Source organism: Plectrocnemia conspersa, unplaced genomic scaffold, assembly GCF_051122295.1.
Source record: "Plectrocnemia conspersa isolate PC_06_02 unplaced genomic scaffold, ASM5112229v1 ptg000014l, whole genome shotgun sequence".
Taxonomy (NCBI): domain Eukaryota; kingdom Metazoa; phylum Arthropoda; class Insecta; order Trichoptera; family Polycentropodidae; genus Plectrocnemia; species Plectrocnemia conspersa.
Genome location: NW_028277178.1, coordinates 25,864,452 through 25,883,521, shown reverse-complemented (window position 1 = coordinate 25,883,521; position 19,070 = coordinate 25,864,452). Strand labels below are relative to the sequence as shown.

The following is a 19,070-nucleotide window of genomic DNA, read 5'->3' as shown; positions in this document are numbered from 1 at the left end:
AAATGGAGTAATGCAAGATCAGACGTCTTCTTCAAAATTTTTGTCGTCCTTTCATCCACTTTTGGTTCTTCTTTGCCCTCCTTGAACGAAAATTTTCAAAATGCCCTTTACTTTTTAGCACCCGCAACAATCTCCTTGAATAAAAATTTCCGAGTTGGTCTTTAAACCAAAAGTTTCGAAATGACTTTTTTTAAACTTCCGTAACAATTTGTCTTTCTTTGTTTTTTTTTCGAACAAAAAAATCGAAATAGTCTCTTTATTTGAAGTGTCCTTCTTTTATATTTTCTATATCTGGTTACTTTAATTAATACCATTTCAAATTATTTCAGTGAGGAAAATTGATTTGACATGCGAGTAATTTGAGTTACTAGCTCCGTCACAGAAAAATTAAACTCGTAAGTTAAGGTATCTCGCTATCCCTTAATTTCCTTCAGTGCGAGCAGAGTACTGAAGCGAAGCCCGACTAGGTAAGTGTCGTAGTAGCTAATAAATAAGGGCTGGGTGTCCATGGCCCAAAAAATATAATAATAGTTGTTGACGCAAGATTCGTATGCCTAGTGTTTCGCAGTGAAATCTGACGTTTGGCGTCAGTCGGTCCCGATTAATCCGACGAGACGCTCGGAATACACTAAACTCATTAAATAATTCAATCAACACTTGAATACACAAATATACACGTTTTTGGATTAGTAAATAACCGGTCTGCTCATCCCGATACTCGTATAAACAAATTTACCAAGTCGTAACAATAGTGCTGAACGGGTAACGGCATAGAAATTATTATGTATAAATTGAACACTAAATATTTTTTTATAAAAAATATTAGTTACTCGGAACGTTAATGTTATTAATGTTCAACTAATTTTGCGCTCTCGAGACGACCCTTTTGTATCCGTCTTTCGCGACTTGTGTAATTTATATTTTTGCCTCTGATAAACATTGCATTTATGAACATAGATGACTCAATACATTTTTTAAATTCTATAAATACTAAGAGATTTTACTGTGTGTTTTTTTTAGTTCAGTAGCAGTAAATCGTTAGTCTGCTTAATTTGCAATTAGCCATTGTTAGTTGGGGACATTTATGTATTGTTATTTTTATTAACATTGCAAATATTGTATTATATATATATATATTTTATTTTTTCAATACTTACAATTAAATATAAAATAATTTATCATACAATTATAAAAAATTGTCGAGTATAAAACTTACGATATTTCACAGCGCTTATTAAATGTTTAATGTAAAATAAATATCAAAAGAACCATTACATTGTACGTACAACATCGAGGGAAGTAAAAATTATGCACTATTCAATATAATATTAATTTATCTTATACATTTATAAAAGTAAAAATATACTTTAACAATTAATAAATAGGGAACACACTTGAAATAAATATATATAGCAGTTCAAGAACATCTTTTCTAAGCTTATTAATTCATCTTTAATGGTCCCAGCTCATTTCAGGGTATGCATTTAATACATATCAGTACATACACATTCATACTTACTCCGATAAACCAATTTTCGTTTCAATTAGCATTTTCTTCAGTTGTTTCAATGAATCGATTTCAGATTCAGACAAAGTTATTTGATTATTATCATACGTAGCCTCGTTCATGTTGAACAAAGACTCTATCTGAGAAATTTGAGGATTCATCCCCATTATGTTTGAAGTTTGATTGGAAAAATATGGGTTGATCTTCATATTACCTTGTACAATGTTCATCGTCATATCATTATTATTGCTTGTGTTTGCTAAATCTGAACTATATTTGACCCCACTGTTCATGTCGTAAGGTGTGTCTTTCATTGGCGAAAATAATTGTTTTTTATTAGACATTTGTGTGTTCTTTTTAAGCAGCGGAGAATTTCTCATATCATTTAGACTGTTAGATGATTTATCCTTTTGCCCGTTCATAATACTCGTTATTTTATTATTCGATATCGGTGATGGACTGTACTGTTGCAATTTTGTTATTATACTTGTTGTATCGTTTGATTGCTGTAATACTTGTTGTAGTTGCTGACTAGGATAAATTTTCGGATCACTCAGATCATTACCGTTCGGATGTTGTTCTTGTGCTGGGGCGTTTGATGATGAAGCTTTAAAATCTATGGATCCATAAGCGCTGTCTTTCGCAGAACCGTGCGATGGACTTTCGTTGTCTTTTAATAATTGCTTTGCGGTAGTCATTAACGGTTGGAAATTCTGCATATCATACGGTAATGGTGGCGAATTGGTGTTTGAAGCTGTGCCTTTTTCTAAAACCTCACCAGTTCTCGGATTGATATGTTTCTCATCGTTGTATCTTATAGATGACCATCGTTGATGATTCTGTTCGATCGGATGAAGAGCAGTCCTTATGTTGTCTTCTTCTTCATCAGAATTGTAAATGCTATTTAAATTACTGCTATCGTTCTAAAATACAAACATCAGAATTATTTTATTATAAAGTAAGCATATTGGTTGGCAAGTATGAAAAGTATTTACTTCCATTTCATCTTCTTCAATAATTACACTATTTTGAATCCATTCTCTAATTCTTTCTTTTTTTGCAGCTCTATCAACAGTTGTTTCAATACCTGCTTCGTAAAACATGTGCAACAGCTTATTCTTCTCGTTTATGTCACTATGAAAACTATACATTGATGGGCACAGTTCATCAATTTCTGAGCCAACTGTAAATATATTAATACATTAGTCTTATAATATCTAATTGATAAAATAAAATAATTTACCTGTTCCATTTTTATCATTAATTCCTTTAGCCATCCATCTGTCGTCCATGAATTTATGTAAATCTCCTATGGTAGCTGGTCTTTTGAAAGGTCGGGGATCTAAGAATCTTTTGAATAACTTTTGTGCTTTCGACGAAACGAGTTTGAATAGTTTTGGTTGTCTTTTGAGCGGATTAGAACTATTATGCCAACCAAGGTACCTTTTTAAACATAAAAATAAAATATGAATGTATTTATAAATATATATTATGAAGAATAATGATAAGAATGTGTTTTTACTTTACATATCTAGGATCATCTAAAGCAGCCTTTTGCCATGGTAAGCAACCAGTTAGACATACAAATATTACTATACCATATTGCCATACATCATGCGAAGTTACAGCTCTGGAAATTGATAAAAAATATTTTATAATGGGATAATATATATAGGTATTCGTTAGTTATAAATATAATGTTTTAATCACTTGTAAGTTTCCTCTACAGGTGTCTTTAACACTTCAGGCGGTGCGTATGGTAGCCACTCGTTCCTTCGTCTGATAACTGTTTGCGACTTTCTAGTCTCACCAAAGTCACATAGTTTTATCCTTGAAAAGTCCGACTTGAAGATTAATATGTTATCTAATTTTATATCGCGATGTACAAGATCTTTCAAATGTAAATAATCCAGCGCAGAGGCTAACTGCTTGGCAACTCTTTTCGTGTGAAGTTCACCAATTCCTGTATCGGATACGTTTGACGTGAGATCGCCTGTGCAAATTAATCAAATTAAAGTGTGGGTATAAAAAAAACTTATTTTTAATCATTACTTACCAAGAGGTGCATACTCTTGGGAAAATACATAGAATCCGGCAGTCTCAAAAGCTACGTCGTAAGTTGTAATAATATTTTTGTGCACTCCGAGGTGTAAGCCATAATGAAATTCTCTATAGAAGTCTCTCAGTGGTACGTAAGGCTTCGGCAAAGCCTTCAATACCATCTCTGTGTCCGTAACGCGATGCTCGACGAGCAAAATTTTGCCGAACCATCCTTCTCCTACTATTTGCAATATATCAAACTCTTCTGCAAGATTTACCTGAAATTTTCACATAAGTAATAATGATAAAAATATTAAGTTAGTCATAATTTCAATTATAAAATTATATTTACTTTTTCCAATTCGAATTCTCTAATTCTATGAATAGACCCAGACAAACTTTTCTTGGTTGGAGCTGCCATTTTATTTTACCATTTTTTGAAATGGTTCTAAAACAATAAAATTGAAGTATTTGTGAGTAGGGAACACATATATAATTTTTATTTTTATTCTTAATTATTTTATGATCAATATGAAAAGGTATTTATTAGCATTAAGCGTTAATTGGTGAGTGGCCTCACATTTTTCGCTTGGCTAATTCTGAAGATATGTTGAACATGAGCCAATGAACATTGTTATCCTGATCTTTTGTTTGTATATACCGTCTGGGCTTGTTTTAAATACGTTTGTATGAAAAAAAGCATTATTTTACCTGTTCATTTATTACTCTTTCAAATACGCTACTCTTAATTTTGTATTCAATTTGGGTTAACTATCCATTTATTTTTATTTAATCATGGTAAAAACTATTGTGTTTGATTCAGATACCATTGCCTACTGACGTTTTGTTTTAGTTGAATAAAAATTTAATATTTTCTGAGAATTGCCAAATTTTACAGTATATTATATAAAACTGTCCCAATATTTGTCTTCTCTTTCTGGATAGTAGTATATAATATTTTAAATAATATGATATTAAAATAATAATATTTATTATTTTCTTTAGTTAATTTATGATAATGTTAATAGATTCTATTAGATTTACTAAAATTGTCCCTATTTTTGTCATTTTATTAATTAATGATAAAAAATTAGCAATTATATTGTGATATTGATAAGCAAAAATGTTAGCCATTAATAGTAATAGCATAATATATCATATTATTGGTTTGGTTATGTTTGATATCTTTATTATTATCAATAAAATAAAACAAATAACAAGTTTAATTTTGCAAAAAATCCGAACAATATTTTTTATGAGATTATATTTTAATATATTTAAAATTTTACATAAAAATTTGTACGAATAAAAATTTCGATAACATTTAATTATTTTTAGAATACAGCTGTTAATTACACTGTATAAATATATTTTTACCATAAAGATAAAATAATTCAATCTGTGTAAAATACACGTTGATTTTAGTTGTATCTTATGCTATTTTTTTCTTATAAGATATCCAAATTTTAGTATAGTTTTTAATATAGATTATGCCATATAGTTTATTTTTAATTTAGTTTTTGGCTATACATTATAATTTATTATGATGTATTTGATATAATAATCGCCACAAATAATACAAAATATTTAGGATACTTGTCAGTTTTACCGGCGCCACGCTCAGAAACCAGATTAGAGTTATTGACGACTTTGATAAATGGTTAATTGTGATTTTTATTCGATGTTTCGGGAATAAACACGCGCACAGCGAAAACAAATGTCGATTTTGATATTGTAATTGTTGATAAAAACTAATTTTTAAATTGATAATAGTAAAAGTGTCTGGAATTAATAAAATTGAACGTTTATTTTAAATAACAAAAAACTAATTATACAGTTGTAATCAGCGTAGAGTTAACCCTTTCACCGCGGCTGATATTTTCGCGCGCTATTTCATAATTTTTTAATATGTGGGGGGGGCACATATTCATGCCATATTTTCCAAAATATTATGGTTTAATAAATTCAAGTGATTTACAGCTTTAAATTATACTAAATAACCATATTATTATTAAAACCCATGTGCCCTATGAGTACTGGCGATTTTCTTGATGACTTCTATAGAAGCCATCCGCGGTGAAACGGTTAATAATGCTAATAAATAAATTTATTTTATATTTGTGTAAAAAAAAGTGTTATCATGTATACAATGAAGAATAAGTAGGGTTGCCAGCGTGAACATTTTAGAAGGGACGTTTAAAAGAGGTGTAGCATTTGATTGCCGATTATATTACACGTATTATTAGTTATATGCATGAGTGATAAAACATACATTATAATTTTTTTTATAAATTTCTCGCCAGTTCGAACGCTAGACAATGATTGTGTTGACGCGTTGGTTAAAATTAGTACACGTTGCACAATATTGAGTGGAAACAATCTGCGTGTCGAAATATGATTCCAGTCTTGAAATATTTTTATGGCTTATAATACAGATAGAGATACACGATCTCGCGTTAACGCACTTTCAGCTCGTCCGGAAGTTTCGATTCTCACTGCACGCACAGACCGAAAGCGTAGCACTTCCTGCACCTTGTCTCAGTATTTTATTTTTGGTCAAGTACCGAAACGTTTTTTGGCTTTACGGCGGACAGGTTACCATGCGTATTTATGCCCGGGTGTCTGCAGACGACTGCCCGGGATCTCCGGACGGGAGTTTATTTCTGTAAGGCGGGGTTTGCATTTGGCGTATACTGGATTTATCGAGAGCTCTTGATATTTTAGCTGCGCCGGTTTGTTTCACATGAAAAAATATAGCAAATAAATAATTATATTTTAAAAACAAACATTAATACCTTACATAGTGATTTATTAAATTTAATATATGAGAGACCTTCACCTTTAGTTAAAATATTTCTTTTAATGAGTTATAAAATTAATGATGAATAAAAAATCATATAAAAGCTTAACAGTTTTCAGTCACATCAAATTTTTAGTTTAATAATTATGATAGTTTTATAATATTTTTAAATATAGTTTTGCTAAACCGCGCAGCACAATGTTTTTGATTTTTTTGCTATTATTTAATATAGTAGAGATAGCTAAAATTTTAACCATATTTAAAGTAACTTATGCATTTAGAAATGAAGATATGGATTAGTTCAAATTAAAATTTACATACATTATGTATGTAAATTATACATACATTCTTTTACTAAACGTTTATCAGAAATAAATATTGTAAAAAATATTATATTTAAAAAATCTTAATAGTTTCAAACTAGCAACTACCGCGTTTCCCGTGCTGTTTTAACCCAAACCTAATCAAAATAAATGAATCATTATACCATTATATTCGTTTAGGTTAGGGTTGTGTTTGGACAGCAAATGGACGTTTCGCAACTGTCAAATTTGATAACCATAAAATATTTTAATATTCATTTCCATTTCATATAATAAATTCATGAACGAGCGAACGCTGATTAAGTAACAAGCGCATACGCACAGCAACGAGACCACGCTAGAGTCACGGGAAACGCAGCGGGGAGTAACAACTGGTGGTTTTTGAGCGTGGCGCCGTGTTAACTAATATGTAGGTAAGTCAGTTATATTATTAATAATAGTTGATTAATATTTATAAATTATCGGTAACTTTTTGACAAATTTTAAGCTAAGCCAATTGAGGCTATTAGCTAACCAGAGCGATAATTTAAAAAATAATATTTTTATAATATGAATTAGTAATTAAAATTATATTATATTCTATTGCTGATGTGCAATAATATATAAATAATATGTCGGGATTACCTATCACGTGGCAGTTGACTTATTGTAAATGTAATACATTTAATTGAAACTTGTAAAACAAATTGATTTTTACTCTAACAAGCGCACGTGACGATCGAGGATTTAAACGGATTTGCCACTTATGAATGCACCTCCCACGAACCTTAAGCAGTCAATCCTATTTTAATTGTTGTAGAAGTAATTGTTGATCTTTAGCATCAATTCATTTAATTTAATGAAACGGATAAAATATATTAGTGCAGGAAGAAGGGGGAGAAAGCTGAAATTTTTTTCATTTTTTTAATCTTTTATTTCTTTTAATTCAATTCAATTAATAATAACATCCTTTTAATTTTTTAATCATATTACTCATATCACAACTTTGTCTATTGTATAAATAATAATATAATGAAGGAGAGAAATCATAGATCACCTGCTTCGAGTTGCTAAAATATATTCAATTTTCAACATGTTTTAAATCCCTGACGCCATTATCAAAAGCTAACCAGAAAAAACGCGTGTTTTCAGATAAAGCGTGTTGAGTGAACAACACATAAAATACTAATTAAATAAGGGTAATTTCATGCGGAAATTTAAATGAGTAGCAAAGTAAATATAAAGTTATAAATTACGCTTTCGAGTCATCAAAATCACAAAGCCGCTTTTTGTGTCTTTCTTTTAAGAGTCCAGAAGTTAAAAAGCATTTAATGACAAGAATCTTATTAATAAAACTGTAGTCACGTTGCATGTAACCTATAACTTATCTACCTAATGGGTTGCTTTTTATTATAAATAAAGTGGGTGACAAACGGTGAGTAGACAGACTGTAGACTCGCTTATCGTTTTCTTTTGATTTTACAGACAGAAATAAGAAATTACGTATCGATTTCTAGCGCCGCCGTTAAGAGGACGATTCCAAGCATGAGGTGTATCAAAACTTGGCATGGGTTTTTGATTCGTCCCGACTAAATGATCATCATATTAGAAAAAGAATACGAGTGTCAATGCCAATTCGACAATTGACAATGACAACGTGAGACGGAATTTTCATGACGTAAAAGGAATCAAAACGATCTAATGGAATATTTGCTCAATACAAGTAAGAATTATTTTTTTCTACGTATATATATATGTACTAAAATACTTTTGATATTTGAAAGCGGCTAATCATTCCATTGATGATACCTAGATGAGAAATTAGAATCAAAATCTAGATCAGTGGCGTAATGAGCAGTACTAAAGTAGATATAGATCACACATTTGCGCTTCCTAGAAGTATATTTGTAGACGTGTTCCGATAATCGTTGATTAACTATCGATAATAATCTTTCTATGTCGATCAAAGTAGACAATAGATACACTGATCAATATTTAGTAGCTCATTGCCTTTAACCGGGTGACCTATCTTTTATTTATAATTTAAACTAGACCTAGACTCTTTTTCATATCTATAAATATACACCTCCAATATTTGTTCTATATAAAATTAATAGTAATTTGATTTTACATTTAAAATTTTAATGTATTATATATAATCAATAATTTTTGTACAAATTTATAAAAACAATACATGATAATGTTTTTTATATTTAAATACTCCTAAACAAATACATAAATATATGTTAAATGACGATATAATAATACATTAGTAAGTAGATATGTAAAAACACATTTATGTATTTTCAGAACAGAAATACATTAATATATTATCAATTTTATTTAATATTTTAATAAATTTTATTATAGATTTTTGAAAATAAAATTGTAAGCTATTTCCAAACTACAGCTGAATCATTATGTAATGTTTTTTGTGCAATGATATATATTTTTTTATAAAGGGATGTAAAACATATTTTTTTTTGCCATATTCATATACATATGTATATGTATAAATATATTCATGAACTTAAAGTATTTCTTTTATAAATATTACACGGAACTACAAAATCAAACATAATTGTCGTAAATGATTTTTTATTTATTTATCAGAAATCTAACCATTATGTCTTTATAATATCTCAAGGAATCGGATAGCCTTTATATTATACAAAAATTCAAGCATTTCATAAAAATGTATCCACTTACAAGAGATACATACCTATCCAGATAAATTGTTCCAGCTCCTACTAGCTATAACCGAAAACATCATTCTGAGATGACTTTTTTTAGCTCCCACAGCAATATTGGTCTATTGATTTTAAGTGTCCTCCTTTGATATTTTTTTTTAACAATTTTTCGACTTTGATTTTATCATATCTTAGGCAGGTTTATTTAGTGAAAATATCCTTAAATAATAAAATGTACACATTTTTTTCAAAATACATTTTATAGCCTCAGGAATGGTAATGCCCTTCTGTTAAATGCTATTTCATTTTTGCGCAATCTGTATTATCGCAAAATCTGTTCAACCTCAGGCGGAAAGAAAAAAAAAGGAATTTAGATAATAAATTTGCAAGGGCGTTACCTTAGCGTCTAGTTAGCGCCGATATGTATTAGCGCCGTGACTTAGCGTCTAATTTGACAGTTTAAGAGTTAAGTTAACGGCCGAATTTAAAATCCGCTGAAAATATTTATTTTATAAAAAAAAATAAAATTAGTACTCCATCAGACGTAATAATCTTAATTAATTACCAATCTGATTAATTAATTTCGATGTCTTAGTACGATTGGACGTTTTAGTCGTGTCTACAAAATCTTTATTTATCACTCCAGATTCCTGGCCCTTCAATGCAATCTTTTCTGTCGGGAAAAAACGACGCTCAAAGCAAAAAATGCGTAGGAGTGAAAAAACACGCAGTTTCGCGACGATGACGAACGACTTGGCTATTGCGCCAGATGTTTCTCCGAGTCGCCGCCAGATGGCAGCGCGATCGGCGCGCGTCATTTTTTTGACGTTTGTCACTGACAGCAGCTGGATGTGAAAAAGTTGGGTTATCTCGGGTTGTTTATTTTTCACTTTTAGTTTTTATCGTTAGAAAGTGTGTTCGTTCGCGGCTCTTCGTCGTCTCGTATTGGTAGAGCGTCGACATACGAGTATTTGCCATTCGCAACCTTGTGAGTATTGAATTGCGTTGTTTTCATTGAACAAAACAGTGGTTATGGATTGAAACAATAAATAAAAGAAAGATTTATAATATACACATTACATACATATCTAAAACGTACAAATTTACTGTTAAATTGTCTTATTCTTAACCTTGTTTTACTCAATATGATGTGAAATAGTGGAATTGCACAATATAATGTGATAAGTTTATATGCACAATTTTTAAATGAACAATTCAAAACTCTAGATATATGTATAATATACAATTTTAAACACAATACGTTAAATACATACATGGTCTAAAATGTTCCATTATCGAGATTTAATAAAAAAAATACTTTTTTAGTTACTACTTTTTCGTACATTTTTATTTTTATGTGACCCATGACATCAGAAATACTTGCAACAATAATATTTACATATTTACTAAACGACCGATGTGTTTAAAGAATGTATTACTAGCTATGTGACACTATACTTTATTTGCGTTAACACAGTCAGTTCGAGAGCTATCCATTTCATCATTATTCATAATTAAGAAAGCGATAGCAAGTTTGGTTTTACGTCCCTACTATTAGATCTAAAGTACGCGATATGGATACACGTTCGATAGACTTATCATTACTCTTGTATATAGAAATATTAAAATCATTACAATATTTTTTATATTTATCAATTACGTATAAACGTATATCCGTATCGTGTGCTTTAGTGATAATAGCAGAGGCGTAAACCCAAACTTGTCATCTCTTTCTCAATTATGAATAATGATGAAATTGGTAGCTCTCGAACTGACTGTGTTAAAACAAATACAGTATAGACTTGTGAATTGTTAAGGAATCATTTTACTATTATGATGCAATCATGTTTAAAACAATCACATCTCAGATTAACCATAGTTTATTTATTTAATTAGTAAATATTGTTATTTAACTATCTCTGGTCATATATTATATTAGGTCAGGATTACAGAAATATTCTTCATAGTTCAACATTTAAAAAGGTATATACTATATAGAACATAATTATTTTCAAGGGCACAATAAATCTTTATGACATTTCTGAAAACTTTAATATATTGTAAATATAGTGGCTAATAGCTTTAGCCTTTTTTTAACAATATAAAGACTATTAAAACTCCCTCAATACATTTTCTAAATATTAAAAAGCTTTAAATATTCTTTCACGAATAAAAATTTATCTACTTCTTGTGGAGTGTGCTTTTTTGCTAAGACTTTTATTTTAGGGATGTGCTTTGTTGTATGATTTATTTTATTAAAGTATAAGAATCGACCGTAAGAAAAGATTGTGTAATTTTTTATCAAATTGTTTTCAAGTTGGATGATTAGATGTATTAGATATTTTAGATTTGTTAGAAAAATAGGAAGCAACGATGAGTCATTGCTTCCTATTTTTATGTAACAAATATAAAATGTATTTAAATTATGTTGTGTGTTATTTATTACATCACAATAGATTTAGATTTTATTTTATAAGACTAGTAAACAACAATTTGATGAGTTAAACATATGTATATTTCATAAAAAAAATGTTACATTTGCTCATACAAGAAATATTATTAAAAACACTGATAATTTATCTTTTTATAAAAAGTATTTGTTTTTTCTTCAGTATTGATAATATACTGTTATGTCAGCGTTTCTTCTAAAGCGAAACATTTGTGTCTTTAGCTCATTCTGCTATTTTGATTTTTTTTCACTAATGGTAGCAAATGTCGTCCTTTCAATGTCGTCTTTACCTGGACTATATCTGTTGAATATAAAAGCTGTGGCATCACGACGGTGTCGTTTTTGTCCAAAAATACAGATTAGAAGTGGAATGAAAACCGCTGCGAAATCAAAGAGTTATTTGCTTACAATTCTGGTCATTATATTTGAGTTGCTTAATGCAAATAGCGTAAAACTGAAATGCAATACTCTTATAGACCGTACAATTTGTTGATAAGAATTCGTAGTTTATAATCAAAGAACAGTAACGAAAACATTGACATCTGATCGAACTTGACGTGCTTTTTTTGGTTTGACTTTATTTCAATGTCATATCCATACAATCATGATTCGTCACATGTCCACTTCATTTAATTAATAATTGCTCAGCAATCTATATACGATGCTGTTTTGGTTGAAAATTAACAGTTTTGTAACAAATTTGGCCGCTACTCATTTTATGCTAATTGCAAATTCTTCAGCATTCTCTCTAATAGTGATTCGGCTATGCATTAGGGTTTTCAAATATTCGTAGGTTTCAACTATTCGAATATTGAATAAAAATTAGATAAAATATTTCTGTTTTCCTCTTCTATGCGACTATCCCAAAAAGCCAGCTTCATTTTAAACGCTTCTATTTTGTTTCTCAATGTGAAAATATTTGTTGAAGATCCCTGGAGAGAAATATTAAGTTTATTAAAAAACTAAATATGTCCGCCATATATGCATGTTATGCCATCCAACAAAGGCTCTAATTGTGCCGGGTTTTGCTCTCTAAGAATCTGTTTTACTTCTTCTCTCAAATAAAGCGTGAAAGAACTCTTCCTCTGGATAGCCACCGCACTTGCGCGTAGGAGATGTTGGTGTTGCGAGTCCATATTCTGGTCAATAGCCTGAAGCTTAAAGCTGCCAGGAATAAGCTTCTTTATGTGCTCTCTGTGGATTATACAGTTAGTGTATAACATTTATGGATGAGCAACAGCACCATCTGTATGCATTGTGCATTTTCTCTAGTCCAAGCCATGCGCTTGTATATAAAAATTAAGAAAGCCAAATACCTGTGAACTAGTAACCCGTCCAGGTAAGTCAAGGCTATAAAAAATTTCTTTAAAATCTTTTTGTTTCAAGTTTGTTGAAAACGATGTTTCCATGGCTTATATGTAGTGGGGTGGAAAACCTTTTTTATGCCAAGTGCCATTCAAAATTCTTAACTACAAAGTTTATTAACGAATATTTGGAGATTCAGAGTCACCAATTTATGATATACATATTTTTAGACAAAAACACAGTGTGAACTTGCAGTGCGTCTGCTTTTAATGACGCTTTTCTTTTAATTTTTGATATAGGCATTTTAAAATGGGCGACTATCATTCGCTGTAAAACGCTGGGCTATTCATTTTTCGACAAAAATATCAGTTAAAACTCTTATTTTGGGGTTCTATATTTTATGTTTATTTATTCATAGATAGTTTCAAGTCTGTAATTTTTTTTAATGCTACATCAAAATACCACATAAACCCTTCTCGGGGTAGTGATGTATCAAAACGTCTCAATAGAAGTATCCACCGCAGATTCCTCTCCGCACACGATGTGATAAAGACCTCAAAACATTCCTCGTGAAGCTGGAACATTTCGCAAACGTGTCGCCAAGATGCCTTGAGAAGATAACGCCTCAGGATGCGTCACGCAATACTATCTCTCGCAACCGTTATGAAACACTATCCTAAATATTGAAAATCCACTTAACAAGCGATATAACGGCACCTCTCTGAAAATTACAACGAATTTATGTTCAATCTGAACTTTGGAGGGCGAGAGATCCGCTCATGACGTCAGTGTTTTAAAAATGATTCTTAGTTTCCAAGACAAGGCAAGATAATTGCCAAGTATATTTTAGTGTGAATGGACATTACTTAAGATAGTGGGGGTGAATCTGAATAGTTCTTATCTAGTGACGCGCGAGATGAGACTTTGCTACTAAAAACACGTGTCTGAATCACTAATATATTTGATGTTTAAACAATGGTATTTTATGGAAGCGGAGTATCCGATAGCAATTTACAGTTTCCTTAGAATATCTTCATCTATAGGCAACACGTTTAGAAGTTTATTAAAGTCTTTGATGCTAAATTTCACTGGTTAAGTGTGAATTTTCCTAGTCAATGTATTACGTTGATGTTCAAACATTCCGCAATAGTTTTACCCCGATTTATAATGTGCGCCCGTGGCAAAAGTTGGTCCTCATCAGCACCAGGAAGCGTGCAAGATAGATGCCAGGGGAGATGCACGCTCAACTCCTCCGACCGTGGAGTAAATTGCTTTAGACTCTTAGTTAGCGTTATTTAAAACGAAAGCTGTCTTCTGGTTCGTGAACCGCTTTGATGAATCAATTAGTGGCGTCGATTGCGTTAAGTGCCGCAAGCTGACGGTAACTTAAAAATTGGATAATCACATTTTTTATATTAATTGATTAACCACTAAGTAACAAGACGTTTGCAGGTTATATATAGCTTATTTAGCATTAATGCTATTGAAATACATTCATGCTAAATGATGATTTCCCATCTTCTCATAAAATGTTTTTGCTATAAATTAAATTTATACGAATATTTTTGAATGGTTTACAACCACTGTAATTTTAAAAACAAGGTAGTACGAAAAGTGACATATTCTTTAATATAAATGTATGTGTATATTGCTCATATATGATAAGAGTTTTGCTGTTTAAAATTTACGCTGTGCGCAATTTAAATTTTTTTTTGTGTGGGGTGTGACTTTGTAGCCAAAATGGACGCCGGAACAGCTGATGGCAATTTATTTTATAAGCATATATGAATTATCACAAATAAATATATAGAAATGTAATAACGATTAGGTGGTGGAGTCAAATGGCAGGTCTTGAAACTCTTCGCTGGAGTGTCGAGTTAAATTATTGTTGGTTGTGCTCTGTGATGACGTGTTCTTATAATAATTCTGGACGATCCGCTGATTTATCTCGTGCTGTGACTCCTTGGCGTCTTTCCTAGTGTGTCTCTGGTTGCGTCTCCCTCAGTCTGTCTGCTTTCTTGTGACTAAGTGTCACATATTTTATATTGCTGGTTCGAGACAGCTCTGGCGAATTGCAGGTGAGGATGTTTGCGGCCCAAATGCAACGCTTCTTGGACACTCCCACGAAATGTGTTCATGCCTTAAAAGTGAAACAGTCCGGTGAACGTTGGTATATATTATTTTGCGCAGGTTAAAACGCATTGTCTGTTGCTCATCCTTTATACACAGAGATAGTTTTTTCCGGTACTAATTGGTGCTTACGAGTGATAATTTTCTCAGGACAGATGTGCTTATAGGTGATCCGTGAAATAGTAGCAATTATTAACGAAATTGTTCAGTCCCGAAATCTCTCAATCATTGTTAGGCCTTACTTTGAGACGAGATGGTTTTTCTTTTCATTTGTTTGAATTAGTCGTTAGAATGACATTTAAATTAAATGTGCAGGTGTTTGAAACTCCACAAAATATATTTTTTTTTAATATAAATAAAAAATATGAATATTTAGAATTATATATTTTTTTACAGTACGACGGTGACGAGAAACTTTTACGAATAACAAAAAAATCATACTTCTCAGAAGTTAATATTTTATGTTAAAAGCAATGAACCATGTCGTCGTCGTTGTAGTGTGAACGATTGGTAATGAAAATAAGTAAATTTAAATTATAATACAATATTATTTTTTAGTATTATATACATCATTTTAATTTTTAGGGTAGGGAGACTATGGTTGGGAACCAGTGATTTATAACAGTACTGTGCTAATGGTGGTCTGTAGATTATTAAATAAAATTTACATAAGTAATATATGTATACGTATATACAATAATATAAAATACTTTATTTTAGAGAGACACCAAGACGATATTTATCGCAATATACAAAATATATGATTCTTATTATAAAATATATTAGAAATCTATCTACCCTTACAAAATATATGATTCTTATTATAAAATATATTAGAAAACTATCTAACTATCTAATTTTCTAAAAACTAAATATAAATATATATATTTGTCTCAAAGTTTCTTTACCATACCAGTTTCTCTTATTATGAATTTTAATTTGCTAAGTTATGCAAAATCATACAGAGCTTCACCTGTCACAACTATATTGTATCAATACAGTCATTTTATTATTTTAATAATTATATAATTTAAACGAATTTTTATTATCTACAATGACCAATCAGATTTACCCTTTTTTAATTTGTTTATTAATTATTTATTTGGAAGATGCGAAAATCTATTACTGAAAAATATAATTACTTTTTAGGAAAACTGCTGTGAGGGCAAATATACCTTATGCATGTCAGCAGATGTAATTGAGTAAAATAGCAGTAGCAACAAAAAATACCTTGAAGTTTTCTTTAAGGAACAATTGTTAATTGCTCATATTTACGTTATATCTTTTTAAGGCAAGCTTAAGGTTTTATAGTGAAAATCAATTTATTATCTAATGCCATTTGATGTTGGGTCCGTATTTGTATTTCTATATTTATAGTAGGCCTCATTGTTTCACCAAGCCTGTATAAAAAAATAACACATAAAAACGTATGAGACGCTGAGTTCTTTGTTCTCTTTTATCAGGCGTGTATTAATTTCTTAATCGTGGCATTTTACAAATGTCTTTGTATTGAGTATGATAATGCCATAAAATGTGACGTGACGTGACAAATTATTATGGAAATATTAACAATAGTGATTAACTTTTTATGAAAGCCACGTACAAATTTTGTTTTTACGTTTTCATGGCGATCTCTACTTCTGGTGGTTCTCATGTCACGTTTTGCAGGTTAATCAGTAAAGCGGTTTTGTTCACGATTTTTTTTGTGGATTCTTTTATCATATTAAGGGATACAGGTAGACGTCGTTTATTCAGATTTTGAAAAGGCCTTCGACAAGGTTTGTCATGGGTTATTAGTAAAAAAATTGTTGGACCTCGGTTGCTCAGATGATTTAACTCGGTTATTCTCGAGTTATTTGCGCAATCATACAGTTTGTAACCTGAGATGAAGGGGGGGGGGAGAGAGGACAAATTTCCGGGGCTCATTCTCAGAGAGGGGCCCAATTCTGGAAAAAATCATAACATGAATATATTTACAAAAAAGTAAAAACCGACCTCAAATAATGAATTTGAACTAAACTACAGTTGTTTGAGATGTATGTACATACATATATACAATAAATAAGAGGAGCAGAACATTGCGTTCAAAAGCATCCACTTTCTAGGTAGTACTTTCACAAAAAACATTATTATTCAAAGGGACAGATTGTAGTATTTTGACGCGGCTCCATTTGTGTTAAAATTTGCTTGCAAATTATTGCTTTTTGAATGTTTAAAAAATATTAGACATGATAGAAAATATTCAATGAATATAAATTAATAGCAATACATTTAGCTATTCGATCTGAAAATTCATATCAAATACCTAAGGGTTAACTCGTATCTATTGTTATTTATTCAAAAAATTATATTACGATGTTAAAATATATAAAATGCCATTTTTGTCATGAGGCCCGGATTCATTGTTTTCCCAGGGTCCGGGTTGGCTCTCGGCGGCCTTGATATAATAAGATGTATTGCTTTTTGAGCATCGTGACGCATTTGGGTAACCTGTTAGGTTACAATGGTCTTAATTTAATTTAAATAAATAAATAAAATAAAATCACGTTTTGTTGAAATTGTAATGACAATGAAACTAATGAAAGCTCGTTAGTTTGATTGAAGCTAACGTGGAATCATGTCAGATATTTTAGGAACAATATACATGGTTTCGATATATTTCGACATTATGAAAATTGCTTTCTTTTTTATAATCTGTAACAAAACTGTATCATTATGCTTAAGGCTTTCTTTTCAATGGTAAATAAATACATTTTAATTTATTTAAACAATTTCTTAAATTAAAAATATCACTGTCATTAGAAATAGCTAACAATATATTTATGAATAGCAATCATAATATTAACCCATATTCTATTCATACTAAAATAAGATTTTATGTAAATAAATTAATACATACTTTATTCAACGTCAATACACATTTATATGTGTATAGTTTAAATCCCATAATTTTCTTCACATCTGTAAAACGTTTTTCACTTGCTGGTTTTACATATACATATGCAAGTTATTCGACAAAAATATCAGTTAAAACCTTCTTGTCTTGCAGTATTTATATACATGTACATATTGTATATGTATATAACAATTATTTATTGAAATGTTAGATTATATGCATAGTTTCGATGTTATAATTATTTATCTCAATTTGTATATGTATCCAGAAAGCCTTTACTATATGTACTTGAATTTTATGATTATTTTATTTAACCCCTGCACTGCAATTCCCATATATTTATGTATATATACAAGTGTGAAATATTATATAGTAAGCGTGCGAACATTACGGTCTTATACGCAGTCAGGGATTTATGATTTTAGGCATAATAGGCGAGAATTTATCGAACCTGCCGCTGATCGTGGCCGTAACGATTCTTTGGAATAATTTAATGATCTTCATTCGAGCTCACTGAGAGAATTCCAGTTTAGGTATTGCTGATGATTTTTGCATGCATACGTACGTACATAGTGCATACCCATCATTATTGAATTCCATTACCAGCTACCTTATTAGGGTCAGGCGGTTTAGGGCTGCTTCTTGGGTGTCCTGAGATTAGAATTGTAGATTTTCTTGAGTCATTATTTTATAATTCTTTAAAATATCCTGGTCTTCCTAATGGTATTTAATGTCTATGTGGTCCTATGTATTTAAAAATCGACGAACAATGTCTTGAGTATAACACTTTAAGCGTCTCGGATGCATGCATAATAAACAAGGTGTCGTGCTGTGATCGTATGCAAATCGTTCGTTCAAAATGCAAATAAACGGTGCTAAAAAACGGAACGCATTATAAACTTTCGCGGTTGGAAGTATAGTTTCGGATGCTATGTAAAACTCAACCCTCAC

General features: G+C 30.7%; 2 protein-coding genes across 8 annotated transcripts in view; one reads left to right on the top strand and one right to left on the bottom strand.

The window, feature by feature from the left end:
* Positions 1–1,428: 1,428 nt before the first annotated feature.
* LOC148226612 (serine/threonine-protein kinase meng-po) lies at positions 1,429–6,153 on the bottom strand. Of its 2 annotated transcripts, none has more exons than XM_088204758.1 (8): positions 6,013–6,153; positions 3,900–3,995; positions 3,564–3,825; positions 3,218–3,500; positions 3,030–3,137; positions 2,751–2,950; positions 2,503–2,690; positions 1,429–2,430 (listed from the first exon to the last, which is right to left on the bottom strand). In XM_088204758.1, exons 2-8 carry the CDS (start codon positions 3,966–3,968, stop codon positions 1,516–1,518), a joined length of 2,025 nt encoding a protein of 674 aa, XP_088060884.1. In that variant the 5' UTR covers positions 3,969–3,995; positions 6,013–6,153; the 3' UTR covers positions 1,429–1,515. The 2 variants fall into 2 exon arrangements, with proteins under 2 accessions (XP_088060884.1, XP_088060885.1); XM_088204759.1 differs by lacking the exon at positions 6,013–6,153 and adding an exon at positions 5,820–5,960.
* A 48-nt stretch (positions 6,154–6,201) lies between these two features.
* Ntan1 (N-terminal amidohydrolase 1) overlaps positions 6,202–19,070 on the top strand; it is a 107,275-nt gene continuing 94,406 nt past the window's right edge. For 3 of the 6 annotated variants that reach the window (XM_088204769.1, XM_088204760.1, XM_088204775.1), the window contains exon 1: positions 10,153–10,327. The gene's annotated coding sequence lies outside the window, so the exon portion shown is untranslated. Of the gene's footprint in view, positions 7,084–8,134; positions 8,373–10,152; positions 10,328–19,070 lie in introns of those variants that run through there. The other 3 variants (XM_088204764.1, XM_088204765.1, XM_088204762.1) reach the window with 3 other exon arrangements.